The sequence below is a fragment of the Bufo bufo genome, chromosome 7 (genome assembly GCF_905171765.1).
Source record: "Bufo bufo chromosome 7, aBufBuf1.1, whole genome shotgun sequence".
Taxonomy (NCBI): Eukaryota; Metazoa; Chordata; class Amphibia; order Anura; family Bufonidae; genus Bufo; species Bufo bufo.
Genome location: NC_053395.1, coordinates 50,362,014 through 50,389,576, shown reverse-complemented (window position 1 = coordinate 50,389,576; position 27,563 = coordinate 50,362,014). Strand labels below are relative to the sequence as shown.

General features: G+C 45.7%; 1 protein-coding gene across 2 annotated transcripts; it reads right to left on the bottom strand.

Moving 5' to 3' along the window:
- Positions 1-14,555: 14,555 nt before the first annotated feature.
- On the bottom strand, positions 14,556-24,227 carry RPS15A (ribosomal protein S15a). Of its 2 annotated transcripts, none has more exons than XM_040441945.1 (5): positions 24,093-24,227; positions 22,167-22,304; positions 21,998-22,077; positions 18,610-18,695; positions 14,556-14,654 (listed from the first exon to the last, which is right to left on the bottom strand). In XM_040441945.1, the coding sequence occupies exons 2-5, from the start codon at positions 22,297-22,299 to the stop codon at positions 14,561-14,563; spliced, it is 393 nt and encodes a 130-aa protein (XP_040297879.1). In that variant the 5' UTR covers positions 22,300-22,304; positions 24,093-24,227; the 3' UTR covers positions 14,556-14,560. The 2 variants fall into 2 exon arrangements, with proteins under 2 accessions (XP_040297879.1, XP_040297881.1); XM_040441947.1 differs by lacking the exon at positions 24,093-24,227 and adding an exon at positions 23,972-24,015.
- Between the last annotated feature and the right edge of the window lie 3,336 nt (positions 24,228-27,563).

Sequence of the window (27,563 nt, the reverse complement as noted above, 5' to 3'; positions counted from 1 at the left end):
ATTTTCAGTTGTTTCACACTTGTTTGTTATGTATATAATTCCACATGTGTTAATTCATAGTTTTGATGCCTTCATAGTCATGAAAATAAAGAAAACTCTTTGAATGAGAAGGTGTGTCCAAACTTTTGGTCTGTACTGTATGTCATGTTGCGGAGTAAGGAGCGAGATCATTTGCTGAACCCGCTCCATACTCTCCTGAGCTTAGATGCCCATACAGCAGAGATAGGTATTAAATAGAATAGGTTCCCACCTGGGCTGAGGTCACCTTTTCATGGTGGGCGGGCACAGATTTTTTTTAAAATCAAAATATATTTAGTAAGAACCTCAGAGTGATTTTTAATATGAAATTCAGTATTAATTTAGAGTTGTTATGTTGGGGGGGAAGGGGGGGTTGCCTTCAGATTTTTCTGTGGTTTTGGCAGCAAGCACATAGATTTCTACAAGCCCCATTCAGGAAAATGGAACAGATTTTTTGCAACTAAATCTGCAGCATGTGAAATATTCAGTAAAACATGTAATTTAGACATTTAAATTCCTGCTCATTCTGAGCTTTGAAGTCCAGGAGGCGGTCCTATCAGTGATTGACAGCCTTCCCTCTATGACTGTGTATACAGAGAGCTGTCAATCACTGATAGGACCGCCTCCTGGACTTCAAAGCCCAGAATGAGCAGGAATTTAAATGAATGAAATACAAGTTTTACTGAATCTTTTCCCACAAAACTATACATCAATCTGCTCAGCTCCTCTTGCTCTATAACAAGCTGCCTGCAGCTCAAACATCATGTTTAACGTAGCCAGTTACTTTAAGGTTATATTCACACTGTGCTTTTTGACAATGTCAAAATTAGCTGCATATTCTGCAGCAGAAACTGCTGCTTTTTCCCAACTTCAATGTGGAGGACCTGTTCGCGGTTTAGTCCCACTGAGTAAAACTACAGACAGACAACCGCAGCATCCTCCAGCAGCGTCCGTTCGGCACAGCTCTAAACCGCTGGCTGCACAGGCAGAATCCTCACCGAAATTCTGTTGTCAAAAGATGCCGTGTGAACCTGCACTTCAAGTGCTTTTTCTCCAGAATGAAGCAATGGATCACTGGGGTAGCTCTACAAGACATTGTGCCTGCTCTAAACAGTGATTTTCCTGGGGACAGGCTCCCTTTGGGCCAGACACACGAGCAAGTTCAGGGCAAGTAACTTGCCGTGTGTGGTCCCGTTCTGACATCTGCTGCTGACAGGATCGCAATGCATTATAGTGATTTATAATGCTGTGTAAGGCTACTTTCACACTCGCGTTTGGTGCGGATCCGTCATGGATCTGCACAGACGCATCCGTTCAGAACAGATCCGTTTATATTATCTTTAACATAGCCAAGACCGATCCGTCTTGAACAACATCGAAAGTCAATGGGAGACAGATCAGTTTTCTATAGTGCGAGAGAAAACGGATCCGTCCCCATTGACTTACATTGTGTGCCAGGACGTTTGGCTCAGTTTCTTCAGACGGACACCAAAACGCTGCAGGCAGCCTCCAGAGCGGAATGGAAACGGAACGGAGGGAAACTGATGCATTCTGAACGGATACTTTTCCATTCAGAATGCATTAGGGCAAAACTGATCCGTTCTGGACCGCTTGTGAGAGCCCTGAACGGATCTCACAAACGGAAAGCCAAAACGCCAGTGCTGCAGTCTATCGTATTAGGCTACCGGCCACCTCTCGGAATGTTTGCCATGCTGCCAGACGTCATTATAGTGAACGGGGTCGGTGTGGACTTCCGTCAGCACGGTGGACTTGCGGTAGCACGGATCCAGCAGGCTGTTCCCCCACCACAACAGCCTGCCGAAAAAGGCTACCGCAAGTGTGAAAGTAGCCTAACACTGACATAATGCTGTTAGTGTAATACCATAGATTTCAGCACTCTCAGGGTTACACATTACAAATCAGATTAATGCTGTACGATCTTGTCAGAGGAGCAGAGGTCAAAACAGGACCTCACACTGACACACTGCAAATTCCTCTAATTAAACTTGCTCATCAGTGTCTGATATTAAAGAGGTTAGGTCATTAATATCAGATCGACAGGGGTCCGACACCCGAGACCACCATCGATCAGCTGTTAAAGGAGGCCGGGCGTTCCATGAGAGGCCTCTTACTAGGCCGTTGGACGTCAACATACATTGGACACATGGCCTGGTTGCAGCTCAGCCCCATAGACGTGAATGGGGCTGAGCTGCTGTACTATGTCCAGTGCTGTGCTTGGAGAGCTGCCAGGAGCAGGCTGCGCTCCCTAGAGCTCAGGGCAGCTCCCTGAAACAGCAGATCGGCAGGAGTGTCAGGACTGCGTTCTGGATTCCGTTATAAAATGGTTATAACGGAAAATAACAGAATCCATAAGCTGAAAGTCAAAACGGAAGCCTTTAGACGCATTCCGTTTTTATCCGTCTTAGAAGTCTATGGGGAATCATAACGGATCAATCTGTGTCCCGTTATGCAAGACGGAAAACAAAGTCCTGTCGACAGAAGTTCTCTCCGTTCTGCATAACGGAAACCAGACGGATCGGTTATGCTTCCCCATAGACTTCTATTAGGCCGAAAAGCAAAACGGAATGCCTTTTAAAGGCTTCCGTTTTGCATTCCGTCATAATACAAGTCCATGGGCAGCGTAATAGATCTGTCCTTCCGTCTTATGGATTCTGTTCTTTTCCGTTATAACCATTTTATAACAGAAAGCCATAACGGAATCCAGAACGCAGATGTGAACCCACCCTAGTTATACTCTACAAGTTCAGCAGGGTCATGTGACTATCTAATGCACATGGGGCAGCTTGTATCTGGATGCCTTCTATTTTTCACACAAGACCCATTCACTTCTATGGAGCCAGAGCTATGTGAAAAAACGCACAATATAAAACCTGCAGATTTTTTTTTTTCCTGAACGCAGAGATAATGCATGATGCTCATGTGGATGGATCCATTGAAATGAATAGGCCAGGATTCAGTCCAGATGCTGTTCGTTCACTACACGAATGTGAAGTCATGCAGACAGAAAACTTGCTTGTGTGAAAGAGGCCTAAGGGTCCATTCACACGTCCATGTGTGTTTTGCGGATCCACGCATCCCGGTAATGTGCGTTCAGCATTTTGCGGACTGCACATCGCCGACACGAATAGAATTTGCCTATTCTTGTCCGAACAAGAATAGGACATGTTCTATTTTTTTCGGGAACGGAAATGCGGACCCGACATCGTGCTGCCCCATAGAAATGAATGGGTCCACAATTCCGTTCCGCAAAATGCAGAACAGAAATGCGGACGTGTGAATGGGGCCTTAGTCTATTGAAGCAAAGGTGACATTCTTTCATTATTCCATGCTGAACATTATTTCTAAGTTGTGGAAAGTTTAGCTCACTTTTCCAGTCTTTTCATACAAAGTATCTGGTGTCAAGTTTTCCTGGTGCAAGGGAGCAGGCTACATAAGCCACAGCTTTCTTACATGTGTAACTACTTCCATTCCTCACGCAAGAATTCTGGATCACCTTTTCATAGAAATCTGTTAACTAAATGTTTCTGAATGACTTAGGAGTACTTTAACACTTGCGGTTTTCTTTTCCGGCACAGAGTTCCGTCACAGGGGCTCTATACCGGAAAAGAACTGATCAGTTTTATCCCCATGCATTCTGAATGGAGAGCAATCCGTTCAGGATGCATAAGGATGTCTTCAGTTCAGTCATTTTGACTGATCAGGCAAAAGATAAAACCGTAGCATGCAACGGTTTTATCTCCGGACAAAAAAACGGAAGACTTGCCTGAATGCCGGATCCAGCGTTTATTTCCAAAGGAATGTATTAGTCCCGGATCCAGCATTCAAAATACCGGATCCGTCCGGTCTGCGGAGACGGGTAAAAATGTGAAAAAAAACGGATCCGTTCTTGCAATGCATTTTGCCTGCCGGAATCCTCTGCCACAAGTGTGAAAGTAGCCTTACTCGCAGATTGCAATGAAGGTGCAGTTGGGGGGGGTCCCTGGCCAGTCTAACATTATCCAATCCGTGCTACCAGTGTCAGACTAGACAACGGCAAACACCCAGCTGGACCTTCATTGCAAACTGCTAGCAACTCATTCATCATTTCTAGAAGGAATAATAAAGGAATGCCACAACACATATGAATGAAGAAGTAAATATGACAATCGCACTCCAATTTCAATGCAGAAAAGTGGTTCCTTAATTAGAATAGGCAACTTCACAATACGGTGTGACGTTTCGGTCAAAACATGACCTTTATCAAACTCGGTGAGAAACGGTAGCATATATAGAAATAAGATACGTGTAAATTACATGGGAACTGAGAGATGTATGTAGTAATCATATAGAGATGATAGTAATATCACAGGTCACACTCATACAACTCGCAATAGCAATGATTCTTAGACACTTCATATATGGTGTAAACACAAGTCACATGGTCTATGACAGTGATCGGCAAAGTGCGGCTCGCGACCCACAAGCGGCTCTTTAGACCCTTGAATGCAGCTCTTTGGTGCGGGCTCCAACGAAACCAACCCATCCTGCACTATAGAGGAATCTTGCCTGTGGGACGCATTTGCGTTCCACAAAGCAAGAGAGGGCGTGTTGCTCCTGCACCGGGTCCAGAGTCCTGCCCTTGCACCTCTGTCACTGACCTGACATCAGTGACATTGCTCCGCCTCTCCCTCTCCTCAGTTCTTATGATGGACACTGACCAGCAACAGGACGGACCGTTGGGGGCGGAGCTATAATAGTCCCACCCCTTTTCTACCCACGATTCCTGCAGCCTGAACCTTCCATGCCCAGCAAGCTGAACATCAGGTGTATTGCCACAACTGCACAATTGATGCGAGTAGCAGGGGAATTACTGCGGTTATATTCAGCTTTCCCAGACTGTGCACATGTAACCTGCAGTACAGTAGGAAAGCTGGGTGAATTATATCATGAAATGTCATCCAGCTTCCCTGCTATCCTGCATGGCACAAGTGCAGAGGCATTAGTGTATGGGGGAGAGGCACAGCAGGAAAGCTGGGTGTCTATATATGTGTATTGTATATGTGTGCGTCCATGTATGTGGTGACTGTGTGCATAAATGCATCCATGTATGTGAAGAGTATGTGGAGAGTGCGTCCATGTATGTGGAGAGAGGGTGTATGACTGCGTCCATGTATGTGGAGAGTGCGTGTATGACTGCGTCCATGTATATGTGGAGAGTGCGTGTATGACTGCGTCCATGTATATGTGGAGAGTGCGTGTATGACTGCGTCCATGTATATGTGGAGAGTGCGTGTATGACTGCGTCCATGTATATGTGGAGAGTGCATGTATGACTGCGTCCATGTATATGTGGAGAGTGCGTGTATGACTGCGTCCATGTATATGTGGAGAGTGCGTGTATGACTGCGTCCATGTATATGTGGAGAGTGCGTGTATGACTGCGTCCATGTATATGTGGAGAGTGCATGTATGACTGCGTCCATGTATATGTGGAGAGTGCATGTATGACTGCGTCCATGTATATGTGGAGAGTGCATGTATGACTGCGTCCATGTATATGTGGAGAGTGCATGTATGACTGCGTCCATGTATATGTGGAGAGTGCATGTATGACTGCGTCCATGTATATGTGGAGAGTGCGTGTATGACTGCGTCCATGTATATGTGGAGAGTGCATGTATGACTGCGTCCATTATAGACAAAATTAGTAAACAAATACGAAGCTGTAGAAAATTAAGGAAAATGTACTCTTTATGATGTGACAACATCTTGAAATGGTATTCTAGGTGGAAGAACCGGGTGCCCCCTTCACTTGCCAGGTGGAGAGACGGATAGTGAGCAGGAAAGATGGGTGGTAAACTTCACCCCAGAAAAGCTGCTGTCAGACTGAAGGAAAGCTGGGTTCAAAAAGACTGGGGACCAGAAGTAGGTGGGAGGGGCCTAGCATATTTTTGATGTCTGGTTTATATTCTGGTCTTCTACTGTATATTTCTTTGGGCCCTAATCTATCACCTTACTGTTTGGTGATAATGTATAACTAGATGCCGATACTAGGCCGCTCCCACCTACTTCCGGTCCCCAGTCTTTTTGACCCCAGCTTTCCTTCAGTCTAACAGCAGCTTTTCTGGGGTAAAGTTTACCACCCATCTTTCCTGCTCACTATCCGTCTCTCCACCTGGCAACCTAGTAAGTGAAGGGGGCACCCGGTTCTTCCACCTAGAATACCATTTCAAGATGTTGTCACATCATAAAGAGTACATTTTCCTTAATTTTCTACAGCTTCGTATTTGTTTACTAATTTTGTCTATAATGTTATGAAAATCTGTATATGCCATTTTCGCGTGCAGAGACCCCTGGTAGATCTCACGCTATTTATTTTCTACACTATGCTCGCTAGGATATCATAGACCATGTGACTTGTGTTTACACCATATATGAAGTGTCTAAGAATCATTGCTAATGCGAGTTGTATGATAGCAATATCACACTATCATCTCTATATGACTACATACATCTCTCAGTTGACATGTAATTCACACGTATCTTATTTCTATATATTCTACCGTTTCTCACAGTGTTTGATAAAGGTCATGTTTTGACCGAAAAGTCACACCGTATTGTGAAGTTGCCTATTCTAATTAGAGAACCACTTTTCTGCATTGAAATTGAAGTGCGATTGTCATATTTACTTCATTCTGTCTGCCCGGGAGGTCAAGACAACCTGCACCCTATCATATAGAAGGCTAGAGTGCCGCGCCTTTTCCTAAATATATTTATTATCCCTGACAAAGGCACCGGTCAGAGATATGTCAAGCCTTACATTCTCATACAACGAAACTGAGACGGCTTCCATTTTATCCCAAGTCACCCTTCCTAGTGAGTTCTTACAGACACCAGCATCAGAGTATAGAGCTCGAGACTACAAAAGGGAGTCTAAGAAGTTGCAAAACTTTGAACTTCACTGTGTTACCCTAGCAGAGTACGTAAGGGTCCAAAGGATCCCTAGAGGGCTCCGCATGTGGACAAGACCCACGATTTTCAAGGAAGATCAAGCCTACTGTGAACATTTTGAACACATTCTTAATAAGTGCTCGTTTGATTTGATGACTGACGATAGCACATCTTCAGAAAGCTATCAATACCGTTAAGGAGTCAGTTCCGACAGCCAAACTACAATTAAGGGCCACTCTGACACCAGAAGAATTTTCCCAGTTACAAGAACAAGTCGCCAGCACCTTGTCCAACCAGAAGAAAGATGCCGAAGCAGCCAAAAGGAAGAAACTCCTTAGAGATTCTGAGGACTACAGGAATAATCGAGTCTACAAATGGCAAGATACCTACCCCACTTACAACCGCAGAAGATCCTCATCTCAGGCCTTTTCAGGTTCCAGTACGGAAGCAAGACCAGATTTGACACGTCCAACTACTTTTTTAGGCCAGCGTTATCAAGGACGAAACCAACAAGACGGGGGGGCCAGCACCAGAGGAAGAAACACGATGACCACGCGTTCCCAGGTAAGGAGGACTCTTTACTGATTAATATTTCCTCACACCTCCTAAGCCCAGCGGACAGCTTATTACTACAGAAACACTTTTTTTTGTCCCACATATCAACTGGATACTTTCCAGCTTGAAATGGACCTTCAAAAAGGTTCTTTCGGAACTTGACAAAGTAAATTTTTCAGACAAATCGGACGTCGTGACCCCCTCGGTGGAACCTAAATCTTTAATTTCCCTTCAAGACGTTGGGATTGCGTTTAAAATCTACCTTCTCCCCTCCCAAAACCTCCCCTGCGGTTGAGACATTTGTAAAGTTGGTCAACAGGGGTATGTCCGTGCTGACCAAATATCTCAAAGATGGTACCTTCCGGATTGCTCCCAATCTTTCCAATATTGAACGTTAAACTCTCTCTACACTAACTCAAAATCGTGACTTGATAAAACCTGCTGACAAAGGAGGGGTAGTAATGGACAAGACAGATTATATGACAGAGGTGCACAGACAACTGAGCGACACCCAGGTTTATGAAAAGGTAGCAGTTAACCCTACGCTGGCAATTAAAACTCTTATACAGACTACCCTCATTAAACACTTTAATAAGGGCACCATAGATGATGAAATGGTTAGCTTTCTTACCAACCCCTTTCCAATTACTCCTGTGTTTTACATTCTCTCCAAGATTCACAAAACATTACAGAAACCACCAGGACGTCCCAAAGTTGCCTCCACCCTATCTCCGTTGTCCATTATACTGGAAAAAGCTCTCACTCCACTCATCCGTAATACCGCTTCATTCCTACTCGATACATCCACTTTTCTACATCTCATCAGACAGTTCTCCTCCCTCCCTCCTCGGTGTATACAAGTCACTTGGGACGTGAATAGTCTTTACACATCCATACCCCATGAGAAAGGCATTCGGGCCATCAAACTTCCTTTGGAAGAAGCCGATACTCCTCCAGTACTCACCGAATTCTATATTGATCTGCTTACGTTCATTCTACACAAAAACTTTGTTTGAGGACGTATTCTACATCCAAAAACAGGAGACAGTGATGGGTTCACTCGCAGCGCCCCCGTATGCTAATAGTTTCATGACACGGTTTGAAAAGGAATACATCTATCCACATCAGCTTTTTTGTCAACATGCCTTAATGTGGAAAAGGTACATAGACAATATTTTCTGTCTTTGGAACGGACCTGAGGAATCCCTATCTAAATTTTCATTCTTACCTCAATTCGGTTTTTCCAGAATTGCAATTTCCGATTCACTACGACAATACCATAATAAGCTTCTTAGACACCCAGGTACTACTAGACACAGATGGCTCATTATCCACTGATCTATACTGTAAGCCTACGGATCGTAATCTTCTTCACTACACTAGCTGCCACGCATCGGCCACGAAGAAATCCCTACCAAAATCACAATTCGAACATAATAGGATAGTTTCTTCTGAAACTCAAAAAAAAGAAGAAGAGGTATGCTGAGATAACCATGAAATTCAAACAAAGAGGTTACCCTCGAGCTACTATTCAACTTAGTTCCTCAGCTCAAACCAGATACCACAAATCAGCTTCTAAACGAGTTCCCTTTGTACATACGTATCACCCCTATTCACATAAAATAACCAACATACTCAATAGACATTGGAATATACTTTCCCGCTCCTACCCTCAGATAGAGGAATTTCAGTCCAAACTGTTACCTTGCACCTGTCGTCCGAAAAATCTAAGGGACTGGCTAGTTAGAGCTGATATAGGCCCCAGTGGTAAGGTTCCCAGACAGCGTTTTTTAGGTAAATCTAAGAATGGCACATTTCCCTGCCTGCATTGTGCTCAATGCAAAAACGTACAGAAAGGAGATAAGATCTATCATCCACAAACAGGAGGAAAAAAAAAATCCCTATTAAACGCTATTACACCTGTCAGACTAATTATGCTTTTTATCTACTCAAGTGCCCGTGCGGATTGGTATATGTCGGCGAAACAACCCAGACAGTGAGGGATAGAAGGTCAGCATAAATCCACAATAAGATGTCAGAATCTTCTCCTCCCGGTTCCATATCACTTTAATACGATGAAGCATAATCTTTCCCAGTTAAAGTTCCATATTATTGAACAAGTGGATATACCCAGACGAGGAGATGATCGACAACGCCTCCTTAAAAAACGTGAGGCCTATTGGATTCATAGATTGCAATCCTTGGAGCCGAAAGGACTAAATAGGGACTACGAGCTCTCATCATTTATGTAGTCTTTAGTCATTATCAAAAATTGTGATACATAGATTTTTATTAGGCATACCTGATTAGTACCTAACAACTTTTCCATTACCTTACAGATCCATTAGAATACCGGACTGCCTCCGCCATGGTGCCGTAGTTCTATTTGCACAATATCCTTTTTTCTCATTGTCTTTGTCCTTTTATAGTCTCCTTTCTGTTTATATCTATCCACTTCTGATCTGCTTTCTTTTTACACTCTATTCTAATACACATACTTTCCTGCTCTTAAATCCTCTTTTCTCTTCCACACATTACTTCAATTGTTCCCTTTTTCCTTTGAACGCATCAGGATCCTGCCACTGTGGGCCGCTACCCTTTCCGCTTCCGGTTGCGTGCCAGAGTGGAATGCATACTATTTTTGATGTCTTCCTGTCCTGGCCCATATACTATACTTTGCCAGTGATTACTGGTTTATATTCTGGTCTTCTACTGTATATTTCTTGGGGCCCTAATCACCTTACTGTTGGGTGATAATGTATAACTAGATGCCGATACTAGGCCCCTCCCACCTACTTCCGGTCCCCAGTCTTTTTGAACACAGCTTTCCTTCAGTCTGACAGCAGCTTTTCTGGGGTGAAGTTTACCACCCATCTTTCCTGCTCACTATCAGTCTCTCCACCTGGCAACCTGGTAAGTGAAGGGGGCACCCTGTTCTTCCACCTAGAATACCATTTCAAGATGTCACATCATAAAGAGTATATTTTCCTTAGCTTCGTATTTGTTTACTAATTTTGTCCAATGTAATCTGTATATGCCATTTTCGCGTGCAGAGACCCCTGGTAGATCTCGCGCTATTTATTTTCTACACTATGCTCACTAGGATATCATAGACCATGTGACTTGTGTTTACACCATATATGAAGTGTCTAAGAATCACTGCTATTGCGAGTTGTATGATAGTGTGACCTATGTGATATTACTATCATCTCTATAGGACTACATACATCTCTCAGTTCACATGTAATTCACACATATCTTATTTCTACATAGGCTACCTTTTCTCAGTTTGATAAAAGGTCATGTTTTGACCGAAACGTCACACCGTATTGTAAAGTTGCCTATTCTAATTAAAGAACCACTTTTCTGCATTGAAACTGAAGTGCGATTGTCATATTTACTTCATTCTGTCTGGCCGGGAGGTCAAGACAACCTGCACCCCATCATATAGAAGGCTAGAGTGCCGCGCCTTTTCCTAAATATACAACATATATGAAAGTCATTACATGGGGAAAGCATGCAGTTATAAAAGCAGACATGGCAGGAGAGGTGACAAGTCTTCGTCAAGACACTGATTATATTGTTAGCACCTACCATCAAATGTCCGATCAGCAACAGGTCTGAAAACACTAATCCTTTCTGTCCGAATTTTCAGATCACCAATTAGATGCCAAAAATTGTATGGCTAGCTTTAATGTGCGAGGCCTCACAATAGACAGCAGGGGAAAAGAGATTACCTTGTTTAATTTGTAGACGCCCAACTGTTTTCTCTTGCAGAAGAATTGTCTGGCCGCAGCTTATCCTCTTCATCCCATTAAAATAAACTGGCAGAGCTCCTGAATGGGCGGCTTTACGGCCATACACTGCAGACTTTCCACAATGGAGCTAGGAGCATATGATTTCAGCGGACAATGCTCAAATCGTTAACTATTACCCACACACTGCAGAAATAAAAAATTGGCTGAGAGTGAAATCACCAGAAAACCCATAGGTTAGGGTTTGCAACCTCCATCTACTGTGAAACTACAACTCCCAACATGTACAGGTTCTTCTCCAAAAATTAGCATATTTTGATAAAGTTCATTATTTTCTGTAATGTACTGATAAACATTAGACTTTCATATATTTTAGATTCATTACACACAACTGTAGTACAAGCCTTTTCTTGTTTTAATATTGATGATTTTGGCATACAGCTCATGAAAACCCAAAATTCCTATCTAAAAAAATTTGCATATCATGAAAAGGTTCTCTAAACGAGCTATTAACCTAATCATCTGAATCAACTAATTAACTCTAAACACCTGCAAAAGATTCCTGCCTGGTTCATTACTCAAAACCACAATCATGGGTAAGACTGCCGACCTGACTGCTGTCCGGAAGGCCATCATTGACACACTCAAGCAAGAGGGTAAGACACAAAGAAATTTCTGAACGAATAGGCTGTTCCCAGAGTGCTGTATTAAAGCACCTCAGTGGGAAGTCTGTGGGAAGGAAAAAGTGTGGCAGAAAACGCTGCACAACGAGAAGAGGTGACCGGACCATGAGGAAGATTGTGGAGAAGGACCGATTCCAGACCTTGGGGGACCTGCGGAAGCAGTGGACTGAGTCTGGAGTAGAAACATCCAGAGCCACCGTGTACAGGCGTGTGCAGGAAATGGGCTACAGGTGCCGCATTCCCCAGGTCAAGCCACTTTTGAACCAGAAACAGCGGCAGAAGCGCCTGACCTGGGCTACAGAGAAGCAGCACTGGACTGTTGCTCAGTGGTCCAAAGTACTTTGTTCGGATAAAAGCAAATTTTGCATGTCATTCGGAAATCAAGGTGCCAGAGTCTGGAGGAAAACTGGGGAGAGGGAAATGCCAAAATGCCTGAAGTCAAGTACCGACAGTCAGTGATGGTCTGGGGTGCCATGTCAGCTGCTGGTGTTGGTCCACTGTGTTTTATCAAGGGCAGGGTCAATGCAGCTAGCTATCAGGAGATTTTGGAGCACTTCATGCTTCCATCTGCTGAAAAGCTTTATGGAGATGAAGATTTCATTTTTCAGCACGACCTGGCACCTGCTCACAGTGCCAAAACCACTGGTAAATGGTTTACCGACCATGGTATTACTGTGCTCAATTGGCCTGCCAACTCTCCTGACCTGAACCCCATAGAGAATCTGTGGGATATTGGGAAGAGAAAGTTGAGACAAGACCCAACACTCTGGATGAGCTTAAGGCCGCTATCGAAGCATCCTGGGCCTCCATAACACCTCAGCAGTGCCACAGGCTGATTGCCTCCATGCCACGCCTCATTGAAGCAGTCATTTCTGCAAAAGGATTCCCGACCAAGTATTGAGTGCATAACTGAACTTAATTATTTGAAGGTTGTTTTTTTGTATTAAAAACACTTTTCTTTTATTGGTCGGATGAAATATGCTAATTTTTTGAGATAGGAATTTTGGGTTTTCATGAGCTGTATGCCAAAATCAATATTAAAACAAGAAAAGGCTTGAACTACTTCAGTTGTGTGTAATGAATCTAAAATATATGAAAGTCTAATGTTTCAGTACATTACAGAAAATAATCAACTTTATCACAATATGCTAATTTTTTTAGAAGAACCTGTACACTTGCTCCACTACTGGATTGTAGGAGGTTGATGACTGCTGCCATAGCATTTCCACGATGAATTCAACAAAACCTGCACCAAGTTTTATAAAAATTTTGCTTCAAAGTGATATGATTGTTAAAATCAAGTTTGATATAGAAGCTACTTTAAAGGGGTTGTCTCACATCAGAACATGTCATTCATCATGTAGAGAGTCAATGAAAGGCACTTACTAGTGTGTTATCCATATCGCTTCCTTCACTGGCTCGATTCCCATTTCCATCACATTACGCTGCTCATTTCCATGGTTACGACCACTCTGCAATCCAGCAGCGGTGGCCGCGCTTGTATGCTAGAGGAAAAAGCACCAGCCTACGTGCGTTCCCACAGTCCCAGCCATCAGAGAATCCGTCACTTTTTCCTATAGTGTGAAAAGCACGACCAAAGCTGCTGGATTACAGGGTGGTCATAACCATGGAAATGAGCAGCGTAATGTGATGGAAATAGGAATCAAGCCAGTGAAGGAAGCAATATGGATAATACACTAGTAAGTGCATTGCATTGACTTTCTCTACATGATGAATGATATGTTCTGATGGGAGACAAACTGTTTATAAGGTGATGGAAAAATGAATCCAGTCAGCAAAGGTAGCAATATGGATAATACATTAGTAAGTGCCTTGCATTGACTTTCTCTACATGATAAATGCCACTTGCTGAAGTGAGAGAACCCCTTTAAGGTATAGCATGGTGTATTTTTTTTTTCTTTATCGCTGGGACATTGCATCAGTGCTTGGCTTATTAGACATGCAGAAACAAAGGAGTTATTTGGAACTCTAGGTGCCATTAACACAGGGGCCCTAGCAGCAGAAAGGACCATTCTGCCTTTTCATACAGTATGTCTATGCGTGTGCACTTACAGGTTAAATGCCTGGTATCTGCTTTAAAATCAGGTTTACTATCAGAGGGGCTTACCAGGACTTGCTTACTGATGACCTATGCTTAAGACCAACTGCCTGCACCCCACCAATCAGCAATGGTCAAGACCCAGCGCCATCCACTGTGTAGTGGTTGGGCCTGGGTACAATGGCGCTGCTCCCATTAGCTGCACAATGTAAACAGTTTATCTAGATAGCCACAAATTTCAGGAGCACATAAGCAACTGCTAGGTGAGATTGAGAACCCCCAAGCCACCCAGACAAAAACTGGAGTCACTTCAGCAAAGCGTCCAGAGTTGGGACATTAAACGCATTCGGATAGTTCTACGTGGACGCTGCATGCTGGCCACTTCCGGGTTCACACACACCAAGCCAGACAAGGCCCCCCCAACATGGAAACTGCAGATTACAACCTGGCTGTGAACAGCTGCAACCAAGTAGGAAACGCAAGGACATCAGGAGACAAGAGTTTTGAGAACAGTTTATTTTCCTGCCTGTTTTGTACATTTAGAAAAAGAATCCTAGGATTTTGCCTCCTGTGTGTTTTCGCCTCGCTTCCTCATGGTCCATGATGCCAGCTGAAGTGGTAAGCACAATGTACCTGCAAAACCAAAGAAGTCCAGTTTATATGATAACCTGACCAAACACCAAGGTCACACAGCATCTTCAATGCGCATTTATCAGAAAATCCGACAAAAAAAAAACTTAAGTCAACCAAGGATAGTTCAGCATGAAATAATGTAAGCAGAAGAATGACCAGGACCCAGTTTTACTGAATTTGGACCATTAAAGAAGCCTATGGAGGTTCGGCAGAACTGCACGGTGTCTGGGTCTCTTGTCCGTAATACAGACCCCAAGGGACCATTCACACTTCCACAATTCTGTTCCGCATTTTGCATTCATTTCTATGGGGCTGCACTATGTGCTGTGGATCTGGAACTGCGGACTCACTTCCGGGCCCGCAATTCCACTCCCGAAAAAAAAAAAAAACAGAACATGTCCTATTCTTGTCCACAATAGGCATTTTCTATTAAGTGCTGGCTATGTGCGGTCCGCAAAATGTGGAACGCACATTGCCGCTGTCAGTGTTTTGCGGATCCTCAAAACACACGGACGTCTGAATGGAGCCTAAAGTGTGGCTATGTGAAACCAGCTTTAGGCCTCATGCACACGAATGTATCCTTTGTGGTCTGCAAATTACAAATCCGAAAAACATGGCACGTACATCCGGCATTTTCTCTTTCCATAGGTGTCACACTAGGTTACAAATGCCAATTTTTGTCCATGAAACAGACAAGAATTGAACATGTTTTCTCTTTGCCGGGGCCACGGGAGGGATATATGGATGCGAACAGCACAGTGTGCTGTCTGCATCTTCTGGGGCCCCATTAAGAAGAAAAATGTAAAAAAATAAATAAAAATCATTTAGGGTTGTGTGCATGAGACCTTAACCTAGAAACACAGGCAAGATATTTTAGGGGGATATCTTGCATCTTCTGTGGCTGTTTTTCTGGCTCGTAAAACAAGTAATGAAATTCTTTTTTTTTTTTTTTACACAGTGATCTCTTCAGGCTTTTTCCTAGAGATGTCTATGGGAAAGTCTGAACGACACACACACCCCTGCTTTCGGACACTTTCAGACAAGCATATTCAGTGTGGGAGCAGTATTTCCCAGACTGAACACTGCTCCTCTGCTGTGAACTCGAAGCATGATGATGATCTATGATGCTGTGAATTCCTTCCTGACCACGAGTCACATAATGCAGGGACTAGTGTTTGCAGTATTGAGTTTTAAAAGGTGCCTAACAAACCCACCAGCTGGATACACCAAGAGCACAGGTAATAATCCATATGGCCAAGGAAAAGAATAACACACACTACTGGCTCAAAACACAAGTATATATTAAAGGGCATCTGTCAGCAAACTTGCAGCTATGAAACTGGCTGACCTGTTGGGCTACTTTCATGTTAGCGTTTTCAATTCCGCGATTGAGATCAATCATAGGATCTCAATAGTAGAAGAAAATGCTTCAGTTTTGTCCCTATTCATTGTCAATGGGGACAAAACTGAACTGAAGGAAACAGTGCACCAGAATGCATTCCGTTCGGTTGCGCTCCCATCACGGACAGAATAATGCTGCAAGCAGCGTTTCTGTCCGCGATGTGGTGCGGAGCAAGACTGATCCGTCCTGACACACAATGTAAGTCAATAGAAAACAGATTCGTCCCCCAATTGACTTTCAATGGTGTTCATGACGGATCCGTCATGGCTATAAAAGACATAATACAACCAGATCCGTTCATGACGAATGCATGCGGTTGTATTATGGTAACGGAAGTGTTTTTGGAGATCCATGATGGATCTGCAAAAAACGCTAATGTGAAAGTAGCCTTACCTGTGCACTTGGCAGCTGAAGGCGTCTGTGTTGGTCCGATGTTTCTATGTAGTCAGTAGTAAAGCCTACATAGATTGTGTGTAATGTAAAGATTTGCATCTGTTCTGTTTTTAACCTGCACCTGGCTTTAGCTCACAATAACTAATCGACCAAGTACAGAGGGAGCAGAGGCTCTAGGTGTAATGGTAACACCCCCGTTGCTCCTAGATTGTGTATCCTTTCTCAGCGATGCGGGCACATACAAACATGGGGACAACACAGATGCCTTCAGCTACAGTAATGGGTCAGCCAGTTCCATAGGTACAAATCTGCTGACGTGCCATTAAATTAAGTGAACGTTGGTGGTCCTATAGACACAACCTAAATTCAAATATTTAATAGTAATTGAATAGATGTATAAACCTTGTAAAAATCAATCACAAAAGTAGAAACAAAATGGTTAATATACATATGAAATAAATATACTCCAATAAAAAGTCACTTCTCGTGATCTGCAACACTGGTAGCCAATCCACTTCAGACTCAACATGGACGTAGAAGATAGATAGGATGAGAGCTTTGGGCTCAGGCACGAACATGTGTGCCTCGTGCTGTGAACTGCAAATTGTGATCGGCAATGCACATGCACTGTCCATGCGCAAATGCAGACCCATTCACTTAAAGGGTTCCACGATGCACAAGAGATGGTCCGCACCGCAAAAATATAGGACATGTTCTATTTTTTGTGGTGCAGAGGCACAGACCGAAATCCCACGGATGTGCTTCATAGAGCTCCTGATCCATGCCTTCCCTCCACAAAAAGATAGGTGAAGTCCCATCTCTGGTCGATGTGGACCGCACCAGCAGTTCGCAGTCCGTAATACGGGCACACAAGTTTGTGTGCATGAGCCCTTATTCACATGTCTGATCCACAGACGGGTGTGGTCCATACTCTCCACAGACCGGACACATACCCTTTCATTTTAATGTGTTCACACATCAGTGCTTTAGCACAGAATCGAGCCTCATTGTGGTCCGTTTACGGATCTATCACTCCCATTATATAGTCTATGGGTCAGTGAAAAAAAAAACCAGACCCAACAGAGATGTAATTTTCATCTGTGCAATGACCGAGGAACACAGAGGAGACATGGAGAGCAAAAAGCAAACAAAAATAAAACAAGACATTGTGGATAAATCACTGACCATCTAAAGCTATATCGATAAAGCAGAGCGATCCAATTTTCTATACAATCTACCTCCACAAAGGCCCCGTGAAGTAAAGTCTCCCGAACTGTAGTAGATCATGTAACCCCAGTATACTGCGTTCATACGTACTGCATATTCTATTTTTTTGTAGGTGATTAGTGATTTTTATAAGGTTTGTACATCTTTTTTATTTACTACAATTTGTGTCTGCAGGACAACCAAGGTTCAGGTAACTTACTGTATATATCCATATTCCTGATGAGGCAGTGATGTTTATATGCAATTTCATACTGACCAGCATGTAACATCTGGTTGCAATGGTTTATGCCATTTAAAAAAAATAATTAAAGCCGCCAGCCTGAAAATTTGCTGAATGTACAGAGACGCAGCTCTAAATAACCAGCAGTGTACAAAAAAATATAATAATAAGTTGCCGATTTTAACTCCATTTACAGTATAGATAGATTCCAACAGATCACGCTTCTATGGCAGATCTACTGGCTGGATTCGTTTTCCCCATCACATTATACACCGCTTGTTTCCATGGTTACGACCAACCTGCAATCCAGAAGTGGTGGCCGTGCTCGCACACTATAGGAATAAATGCCGGCCTCTCTGGTGACCGTGAGAGCGCACACAGGCCGGTGCTTTTTTTATAGTACGCAAGCACGGCCACGGCTGATGGATTGCAGAGTGGTTGTAACCATGGAAACAAGACGTGTATAGAGTGATGGAAAAATTTGTCTAGCGAGCAAAGGAAGCAAATTAGTAGGTGGCTTGTATAAACTTAATCTACACAATAAAAGTGACAAAATCCCTTCAAGTCAGCTGACCAAGGGGACAGTCATCTGTTTCTAAAATCTTTGTCCCGAGTACAGAAACAGCCTTTCCCTTATTGGCAACTCTGAAAACTCATGACTCCATTCATGAGCACAAGTATTGTAGCAGTTTACCTGCAGACAAGTCACTCACCCAAACTGACGTGAAGGCAGGAGGTTGTTCTGCCACTTCTCCAGATCCTTCAGCTGCACATCAAATCTGGGGCTGATGACGCCACACTGCAAGGACAATCAAATAGAAAGGGCGTCATGATCAAAGTTCTGCTCCAGTAAGATAATCAACCTACACCCCCCACCAGGTTACTTTAGGGGCTTCCATTCTCCCTTCTGTCTTATTTCTGAACATTTGCAAACTTTACAATAAAGGGACAGTAAGTGTCCTCAACACGGGTTCAGTTTTTCAGAACAGAAATTCAGCGCCGATTTCTCGGCATTTCCTCACTGAAGTCTGCGTGTGCTACTTGCGGATTCTGAGGCAGTTTGGCCGAGATCATACACTTTGCATTGCAAAGGGTGAAATCCACACAATTCACATGCTGCACGACAGGTCAAATCTCACTCACTTTGCCGTATAGTATTATGCGGTGGTTTTTCCCGCAGTGTGTGCAGGTAGCCCACGTGTCATTAAGCAGACGGGAAGAGTCTGGGCCTGTAACTTCAAGCAATGTTGGAACATTTCCATCTACTCAGGCATGGTCTTGGCCTATCACAGGTTATAATCCATGCTGACCTGTTTAAAGGGGTTGTCCAGTCTTTCAGTGGGGGTCCAGCACCACCACCAGCTGTTTTGCGCAGCTCCATCACGTTCATGGTAGTGAACAGAGCTCATCCCTCCAGCGCTGCTGCCATTCACGTCAAAGAGCCTGACTGCAGCGACGAGCGCTGTCCACCACCATGTCTGATGCACCAACTTCAGTGGCTGAGGATAGGCCATCACTTAAAGGCTGGGCGACCCTCAGTCGATCTAGAAGGTGTCTGCCGGAATCATCGCTGCTCAATGTACTGTTCTGACTTGGTTCGGTTAAACTACAAAATGGCCCAACCACAGAAAAATCTACTGGTCACTTCTATCCACTGACCGCGCCATTCCTACAACTGGGGACATCTCACCGGAGCCTCCCACATCTGCCCCCTACTGGAGGAAGCTTTCTGTGTAAAGTGGATACGCAACTCTCATGTCAGAAAAACTGGCAGCCAAATCAGTTTAGCACAATACCAGCTTGCGCCAATTTTTTCTTCTTTAAATTTTGTGCCAGCTGGCAACTTTTCCCCCAAAAAAAGGGGGCTTGGCATAGCCAGCTCAAACATTTATTGTAGTCTACGACAGGAAACAGATTATGCTTGAAATCTACATCGGCTACCTTGCTGGTGTGCATTTCGATTCTGGCGCACGGACTTGCGAACACACACTAAAATTTAAGAGACCTTAATTACGCCTCTCAATTGTGGCACATCTAGCCCCCACGTGGTGTACCACCAGTCATACACCCCCCTCCAATACCACTGTATATCAGCCAAGACAAAACTCTATAGCCATGATCAGAACCAAAACACCCGGCAGCACAAGCCACCAAAACTAATGGTAGGAAATCAGAGCAGCCGGTATCAGATTGGGCACTTTTAAGCTGTGCTTTTTCCAGAAGGACATGAGCCGGATCTTCCTCGCTGTCGTTTTGGGCCAAGTGTCTTTATACTAACACTGTGGAATACACAAGTCATTTCAGTACTGAAAGTGACAGTTATTTCAGGTACTGGCCCATCACAGCACTAGACCAGACTGTCCTAATAGGGATCCATGGTAATAATGTGGATAGTGCGGATAGTGTAAGGCAGGGGCCACAGGGCGATCTTGGCCGTGGCACCTGTTGCACTAACAGGGTTCACGCCATTCTGTCACAAGTCATGTAATCTCAGGAAAATGGCGATATTACACGACAGAGCCGGGCACTGCATGCAGCTAAGAAAGGGCTGTAGAAAGATGCAGATGCCTCATTCATCACAAGAACTGTACTGATGGATACTGCAGTCACATTACAGAAAAACAGTCACCATTTAAGCTCCTAAAAACAGATCCGTCACCATAGACTGAGGCGACTTACACACCAACATTTTTGATGGATCAGCAAAAACATTTCCGTCACGATAATACAACCGCTGCATCAGTTCTGAACGAATCCGGTTGCATTATCTCTAACATCTCAATGACGGATCCGTCTCTAAAACCAATGTAAGTCAATGGGGGGCGGATGCTTTTTCTTCTGTGTCAGAGAAAACGTATCCGTCTCCATCGATTTACATTGTGTGTCTGGACATCTTGCTCCACATCCCAGGATGTTCTCAAAAGCGCTGCTTGCTGCGCTTGTGCGCGTCATGGGAACGCAATGAATCTGATCGGAATGCATTCTGGTGCACTCCGTTCCGTTTTGTCCCCATTGACAATGAATGGGGACAAAACGGAAGTGTTTCTCCCCCCCCCCCCCACCCTTTGCTATTGAGATCCTATGACGGATCTCCATAGCGGAAAGGGAAAGAGCAAACATGAAGCAGCCTAAAATGGTTTTTAGTAACAGATCAATTTTTTCCAGTTTTTATGACCAGACAAAACTGCAGCTTCCAGCAGTTGTGTGCCCGGTCAGAGAACGGGAAGCTGCCATAACGGAAGACGTCCTGATGCATCCTGAACGGATCTCTTTCCATTCAGAATGCATTAATGATGCTTAGTGCAATAAATCACACTTTTCATAATGTGGACGCCAAGCCCTAGAGCGGTTATCCAGGAAGAAGTAGATTTTCCCTAATGCTTGCAGCCTGCCTCGGTAAGTGAAAAGTTCATACTTACCTGCTGTTTGTGGGCACATCACTGTAGAAGCCAGTCATTGGCTGCAGTGGAAGAAAACAAGCCGTGGAGCGGTAGATGGACATGCCAGAGAAGAATCTTCTGCTTACCAAGGCAGGTAGCAGGCATTAGGGAAAACTACTTCCTCTTGTACAACCCTTAAGGTGCCAGGTTACTGCTAAATGTCGGGCTGCACCTGGACATACAACTTAAAACAAAGGTGAAGAGATCCAGCAATCGGCAAATGTGGTACCATACCCACAACTCAATCCACACCTTGGTGTGTGCGCCATATACCGCTTCTTATGAGAACGTTCACCAGCAGTGCCAATCAGCTGTAGGTTAAAGGAGATTATCCCGAAGCCATCAGTTCGGCAGGGCTGGGGTACTGCCGATCCCCCACGGGTCACCTGCTTCTCAGCCAAACGGCAGCCAGTGACCTTTACTTGAATAGGGACGTGCCACCATTCCCAGGGCTATGGCCCCTTCACTGTCAATGCACACCAACCAATGGCATATCCAAGCGACAGAAGATGGAACAAACCTTCAAATGCTGACTGTTACAGGACAATTCGCACTGAGTTACACAACGTGAATAAAGGTTATACATGGCAAAGGCTGCTCCCCCGGGGGTCTCAGCACAGCCTCAGCCACCCCCACCCCCCCACTCCCCTTCGGGTCTCACCTTGTTTAGTCTGCCTGTGAGATTGACAACTATTTTTCCGGCCCTGTGATCATCAATAATTTCAAATTCTCCGATGTAACCTGCAATAGAAGAAAAATGGTAAATGTCTGCACAACGCCAGGGAATAAGAGCAGTGAGCTGGAGGGGGTAATAGACGGGGGGCACTTACCGTGCTTCATCATCACTGTCAGGAATCGCACGATCACTTTGGAGCACGGTCTGATGAGAACCTGCCGCTTACCACGTTTCTCTGCATTGTTGATGCTTTTGAGGGCATCGGCAAGCACGTTCATGCGCACCATGGTGCCTGCAAGAGAACACAGTGACCGCTCAGACCACAACATGAGCAAACTGCGCCCGGTGAACTCTGCTACACCCGGTCCATGGACGGTGACAAAAGCCATACATGACACTACATCACCCGGTAAACATCCATGCCATGAGGGACGTAGCGCCAACCATGACGAGCTTCATATCAGGGAAGAAGTCGAACTACAGACTAGAGAATGCCAGCTACCAGCAAAGCCACTGCTCGGTCAGATGTCCCCTCGGGTAATGCCACCTGCGGGGCAGACCCACCCAATAACAAACTGCAGTGATGATCTGAGGCCGGCTTCACATCACTTCTTCTAATCCGTCGGAAGAACAAAAAAAATACAGATCCTTTACTTTGAGCACCCGATGTAGCCATTTCTATCAGATCCGTTATTTTTGACGGGAGGAGGAATTCTTCCAAAACAGAAGACTGAAGTGACAGAGGCGCAAAATAAAGGATTCTCTCTTCTTTTCCTGTTCTTCTGACAGATCTGAAGAACAGAAAACGGAGCGTGATGTAAACGCGGCCTTATGCTGACTTGGAGTCGCCCTCTACTGCGGGGACAGACCGTGGATCAGAGGTGGGAAGCGCCCCGAGCGCCGGTCACACTGGCAGACTTTCATTTTAAGACAGATCCCATCAGGTTCCGCTTTCTTATCACACGACCGTTGTAGTTTTTTGGTCTGTTTTTCACGGATCCGTTGTTCCGTATGAGTTTTTTTTTTTCTGATTTAAGTCCTCTTCCGTTATTCCACAAACCATGTCCGTATGGTTTCTGTATGCGATCCGTTTTTTTGTGGATCGGAAACAGTAACTTCTTAATCACCAAACACATAAGCAATATGGGGGCTGGGCATAGCATCCCTACAGTGCTGCACATCACAGGACAAAGGGGTTAATGTGAACTAAGCCTCAGGGCTGTACTACACCGACAGATTCTGGTCAGACGGCAGATTACACGGACAGATCTTCTGACACACACCAACTATTGGTCCGATTGGACAGATAATGACTACAGGCCTTACTCCATATAACTTTACATCAAGGGCCAGCAACCTCCAGCTTCTGTGAAACTACAACTCCCAGCGTGCTCATCTAAGGATATTCTGAGAGAAGCCAAACATGCAGTGCATACTGGGAGTTGTAGTGTCTCCACAGCTGGAGGTTGCTGTCCCACATTTTCAGCACTGGGTAATATCAGCTTTGGGGAGTACGAATACTCAGTCAAGCGCCATTCTTAACCGTCAGAACCTGCGGAACTCATAAATGGCGGCGCTGGGGTATCATGTGCCGGATCAAGCACCACATTGCCTCGTTTCATTCAATGGCAGACAAGCAGTGATGCCCAGCCTCTACCACTACAACTCCCAGCATGCTATGACATCTGAACTAGGTCAGTGCACGCTGGGGCTTGTAGTTTCCCATCACTAATGACAGGACTACACCGCCCATACTGAGAGTAGTAGTCCTGACCATACAGGGGGAGGGGAGAAGTCCAGACACCTCACAGCCATGACACCCGGGAGTCAGTGACCCCACAGCCAACACCCGGCCCGGCCAGTGTAGCCACACTCCATGCACAGGACTGAGGCAAGAAGGAACAAGCCAGGGTTCACGTCCAAGCTCAGCCCCGCTACAAGACCGGAGCGCCCCCATACCGAGCCGCCCCGACAGCGCCGCTCCTCCGCTACACGGCCGCACCCCGGCGAGGCGCTCCGGGGCCGGATGGCCGAGATACAAAAGGGATTTCAGTCAGGCCCGGGCTAGTGACTTACTCACCGGGTCTGCAGTATGGCGGAAAGAGGGAGGAGGAAGAGCTCGCGGGGAGATATGGGAAATTGTGAGCTCTCGCGAGATTGCTTGACGAGACGAGCTCTGGGTTATAGGCGTTACTAATCTATTGCCGATCCCACTGAACGAAGGGTTCATCATGTGGATTGATTACAATAGCCTACGCAGCTATATGGACGGATGCGATCTGTAGAGTGAGGTGTGCAGCGGCCATGTCACCGGAGAGGAGTTAGGAGGGATCCTGTTAGGGCTCGACTGGGAACCAAAGGGGTAGCGGCTAAAGTCCGTGCGCCGAAAGGACCTAGTATTGTCACGTGACTTGCTAAAGTCACATGGGTTTGAAGCAGCCGCGGGATGTGGCAGAAGGGAAATATGTTCATACTATGCCCTGTTAGTAATGTAAGAATAATGTACCGGAAGTGGCCCCTAACATAAGTAGCCAGGGTCAGCAATACCACAGTGCAGCACAATATACTGCCCCAGCAGAACCAGATACCACAGTGCAGCACAATATACCGCCCCAGCAGAACCAAATACCACAGTGCAGCACAATATACTGCCCCAGCAGAACCAGATACCACAGTGCAGCACAATATACTGCCCCAGCAGAACCAGATACCACAGTGCAGCACAATATACTGCCCCAGCAGAACCAGATACCACAGTGCAGCACAATATACCGCCCCAGCAGAACCAAATACCACAGTGCAGCACAATATACTGCCCCAGCAGAACCAGATACCACAGTGCAGCACAATATACTGCCCCAGCAGAACTAGATACCACAGTGCAGCACAATATACTGCCCCAGCAGAACCAGATACCACAGTGCAGCACAATATACTGCCCCAGCAGAACCAAATACCACAGTGCAGCACAATATACTGCCCCGGCAGAACCAAATACCACAGTGCAGCACAATATACTGCCCCAGCAGAACCGAATACCACAGTGCAGCACAATATACTGCCCCAGCAGAACCAGATACCGCAGTGCAGCACAATATACTGCCCCAGCAGAACTAAATACCACAGTGCAGCACAATATACTGCCCCAGCAGAACCAGATACCACAGTGCAGCACAATATACTGCCCCAGCAGAACCAGATACCACAGTGCAGCACAATATACTGCCCCAGCAGAACTAAATACCACAGTGCAGCACAATATACTGCCCCAGCAGAACCAGATACCACAGTGCAGCACAATATACTGCCCCAGCAGAACCAGATACCACAGTGCAGCACAACATACTGCCCCAGCAGAACCGAATACCACAGTGCAGCACAATATACTGCCCCAGCAGAACCAGATACCACAGCGCAGCACAATATACTGCCCCAGCAGAACCAGATACCACAGTGCAGCACAATATACGGCCTCAGCAGAACCAGATAATAATACAATTTATTTATATAGCGCCACCATATTCCGCAGCGCTTTACAAGTTCATAGGGTTCATATACAAAACAAAAATAACTGGATAATATGCAACTGAAACACTAGGAGTCAGGGCCCTGCTCGCAAGAGCTTACAATCTATGAGGAATTGGGGGTGACACATAAGGTAGTTGATTGTGATAAGTAGGATTTGAGCCATTATTGAACTGACAGGAGTGGTGCCGGCCGATCTGCTTCGGGTTTGGGACTACTAAACGATCGAGTTCAGGCCAGAGGAGTTGGTGGGGAGAGGTTTAGTCGGGGAATAGTCAGTTTAGGTAGCTTGATAAGCCTGCCTGAAAAGATGTGTTTTTAAGGCCTCATGCACACGACCGTATTTTTTTGCGGTCCGCAAAACGGGGTTCCGTTTTCCCGTGATCCGTGACCGTTTTTTCGTCCCTGGGTCTTCCTTGATTTTTGGAGGATCCACGGACATGAAAAAAAAGTCGTTTTGGTGTCCGCCTGGCCGTGCGGAGCCAAACGGATCCGTCCTGAATTACAATGCAAGTCAATGGGGACGGATCCGTTCGACGTTGACACAATATGGTGCCATTTCAAACGGATCCGTCCCCATTGATTTTCAATGTAAAGTCTGGAGTCCCTTTTATACCATCGGATCGGAGTTTTCTCCAATCCGATGGTATATTTTAACTTGAAGCGTCCCCATCACCATGGGAACGCCTCTATGTTAGAATATACTGTCGGATATGAGTTAGATCGTGAAACCTCATTTCCGACAGTATATTCTAACACAGAGGCGTTCCCATGGTGATGGGGACGCTTCTAGTTAGAATATACTACAAACTGTGTACATGACTGCCCCCTGCTGCCTAGCAGCATCCGATCTCTTACAGGGGGCCGTGATCAGCACAATTAACCCCTCAGGTGCCGCACCTGAAGGGGTTAATTGTACTATCATATCCCCCTGTAAGAGATCAGGGCTGCCAGGCAGCAGGGGGCAGACCCCCCCCCCTCCCCAGTTTGAATATCATTGGTGTCCAGTGCGGCCCCCCCCCCTTCCTCCCTCTATTGTAATAATTCGTTGGTGGCACAGTGTGCCCCCCCCGCCCCCCCCCCTTCCTCCCTCTATTGTAATAATTCGTTGGTGGCACAGTGTGCGCCCCCCCCTTCCTCCCTCTATTGTAATAAATCGTTGGTGGCACAGTGTGCGCCCCCCCCCTTCCTCCCTCTATTGTAATAAATCGTTGGTGGCACAGTGTGCGCCCCCCATTGGCCCCCCCTCCCTCTATAGCATTAACAACATTGGTGGCCAGTGTGCGGCCTCCCATCTACCCCCCCCCCCCCCCCCGATCATTGGTGGCAGCGGGTTACTAGCAATAGTAGTAGTAGCTGCGATGTCTGTGTCCGGCCGGGAGCTCCTCCTACTGGTAAGTGACAGTTCATTTAGCAATGCGCCGCACAGACCTGTCACTTAACAGTAGGTGGAGCTCCCGGCCGGACACGAACATCGCAGCAGCCGGTAAGTATGAATCTTCTACTATTGTACTATTGCTAAGTAACCATGGCAACCAGGACTGTAGTAGCGTCCTGGTTGCCATGGTTACCGATCGGAGCCCCAGCGATTAAACTGGGACTCCGATCGGAACTCCGCTGCCACCAATGATGGGGGGGGGGGGGAGATGGGAGGCCGCACACTGGCCACCAATGTTGTTAATGCTATAGAGGGAGGGGGGGCCGATGGGGGGCGCACACTGTGCCACCAACGAATTATTACAATAGAGGGAGGGAGGAGGGGGGGGCGCACACTGTGCCACCAACGAATTATTACAATAGAGGGAGGGGGGGGGGGCACACACTGTGCCGCCAACGAATTATTACAATAGAGGGAGGGGGGCGCACACTGTGCCACCAACGAATTATTACAATAGAGGGAGGGGGGGGGCCGCACTGGCCACCAACCTATTATTACAATAGAGGGGGGGGGCCGCACTGGCCACCAATGATATTCAAACTGGGGAGGGGGGGGAGGGTCTGCCCCCTGCTGCCTGGCAGCCCTGAT